General features: G+C 74.6%; 1 protein-coding gene across 1 annotated transcript in view; it reads left to right on the forward strand.

Annotated features, from left to right (window-relative positions):
* TRPM2 (transient receptor potential cation channel, subfamily M, member 2) overlaps positions 1–1,592 on the forward strand; it is a 23,631-nt gene that overhangs the window by 11,752 nt on the left and 10,287 nt on the right. The window contains 2 exon segments of the mRNA XM_012731191.1: positions 987–1,089; positions 1,472–1,591. Of these exon segments, the coding sequence (XP_012586645.1) occupies positions 987–1,089; positions 1,472–1,591 (223 nt within the window).

The following is a 1,592-nucleotide window of genomic DNA, read 5'->3' on the forward strand; positions in this document are numbered from 1 at the left end:
GCAGGGCAGCCCCCGCGGGCACAGCCTCCCCGACGTTCACCACCACGGGCCTGGGCGCCGTGGCCCCGACGTGGCCGTGCTGCGCTGGCCTTGCTGTCTCACCCCAGTGGGCCGTGCCGGCCTGTCCTGACTTGGGGCCCCGCTGGGGGTGCACACCGTGCGTGAGGAGGGGCCCGATGGCCTCTCTCCAGGCCGGGAGGGCTGCTGGACTCTCCTGCGTGGACCTGGAGGCCTCAGCCCCGGCGTGGCCCTAGGTTCCCTGGGGCCCCGGCTCCCCAGGTCCGGGGGCCGTGGCCTGTGGGGTGTGGCCCTTGGGCCCTGGCCACCTGGGGGGAGCTGGAGTCAGGCCCGGGCTCCCCACTGACCCCAGGTCCGTTTTCGCCGACCCGGGGCTCCTGGCAGCGGTCAGCCTGGACCGTCTCCTTGCAGCCCGGGAACCCCAGCCCGGCGTGGGCAGGGCTCGGCGTCGTCCGCAGTGGGGGCCCGCCCTCGGAACCGCCCTGGGCTGAAGGTGGGGCCCCCAGGCCGCTCCCACTGTTGTCTTCAGGGGGGCTCCTAGCCGCAGGCCGTCCGCCTGTGGTGGGGACCGCACGGTGCTGCCCTCGCCACGCGGACGTCCCACAGGGCTCGCAGCCCACGGCCACCAGGCGAGGGGCAGCGTGTCCTCATTGCGTGGCCTGCCCGTGGCGCGTGCCCAGCGGGGTCTCGGGACTCGGTCCTGTGGGTGGGCACGGGGCGGGCACGGGGAGCGGCTGTGCTGTGCGGGCAGGTGAGGGCCGGGGGCCCGGCCGGGCGTGTCGGGTTGGGGGGAGATGGACAGGCCGAGAGGCACCGGACACGTGCGGGTGGCTGTGCGGGACTGGCCCCGGGCTGAGCAGCCCCTTGTGGCCACCGGCGGGCGCCACGTCTGGGCCCAGGACCCGGGCTGGCCACTGGTGGGCGCGAGTGTGGCCGGCGCAAATCCCTGGGAACCGTCTCCTGTGCAGATCCAGGACATCGTGAGGAAGCAGCAGCTGCTGACCGTCTTCCGGGAGGGCAAGGACGGCCAGCAGGACATGGACGTGGCCATTCTACAGGCCTTGTTGAAAGGTGACCCGGGCGGGGCGGCGGGGAGGGCGGCACCAGGGCTGGGACCCCGTTTGGAGGCCCCAAGGCACCAGGCTGCTGACACCGGGAAGGGGCAGCTGCGAGGGCCGCAGGCCAGGGGTGCCCGCCCGCCGACCTCGCAGGTCAGAGCCCTGTGCGGGCCGCAGGGCCTCTCCTGGCCCTCACGGGTCCCGCCAAGTTTGGGGAGAGCCGCCCACCCGCCACCCCCACCCCCTGGTTGGCGTGGCCCTGCGTGGCCTTCCCCAGCCTCGCTCTGCGCTGTCCCCGCGGGTGGGGGACGTCGGGCACCCCGAGGCCGGGGCCAGGGGCTGGGGCCGGGGCGGGGCCAGGGCGGCCTGCCCACGCCCCTCCGCGCTCCCGGTAGCCTCCCGCAGCCACAGCCACGTTGGCCACAAGAACTGGCTCCACCAGCTCAAGCTGGCAGTGGCCTGGAACCGCGTGGACATTGCCCGCAACGAGATCTTCACCGATGAGTGGCGGCCGAG

The sequence above is a fragment of the Condylura cristata genome, unplaced genomic scaffold, assembly GCF_000260355.1.
Source record: "Condylura cristata isolate star-nosed mole 26May11 unplaced genomic scaffold, ConCri1.0 scaffold00003, whole genome shotgun sequence".
NCBI classification, from domain to species: Eukaryota; Metazoa; Chordata; class Mammalia; order Eulipotyphla; family Talpidae; genus Condylura; species Condylura cristata.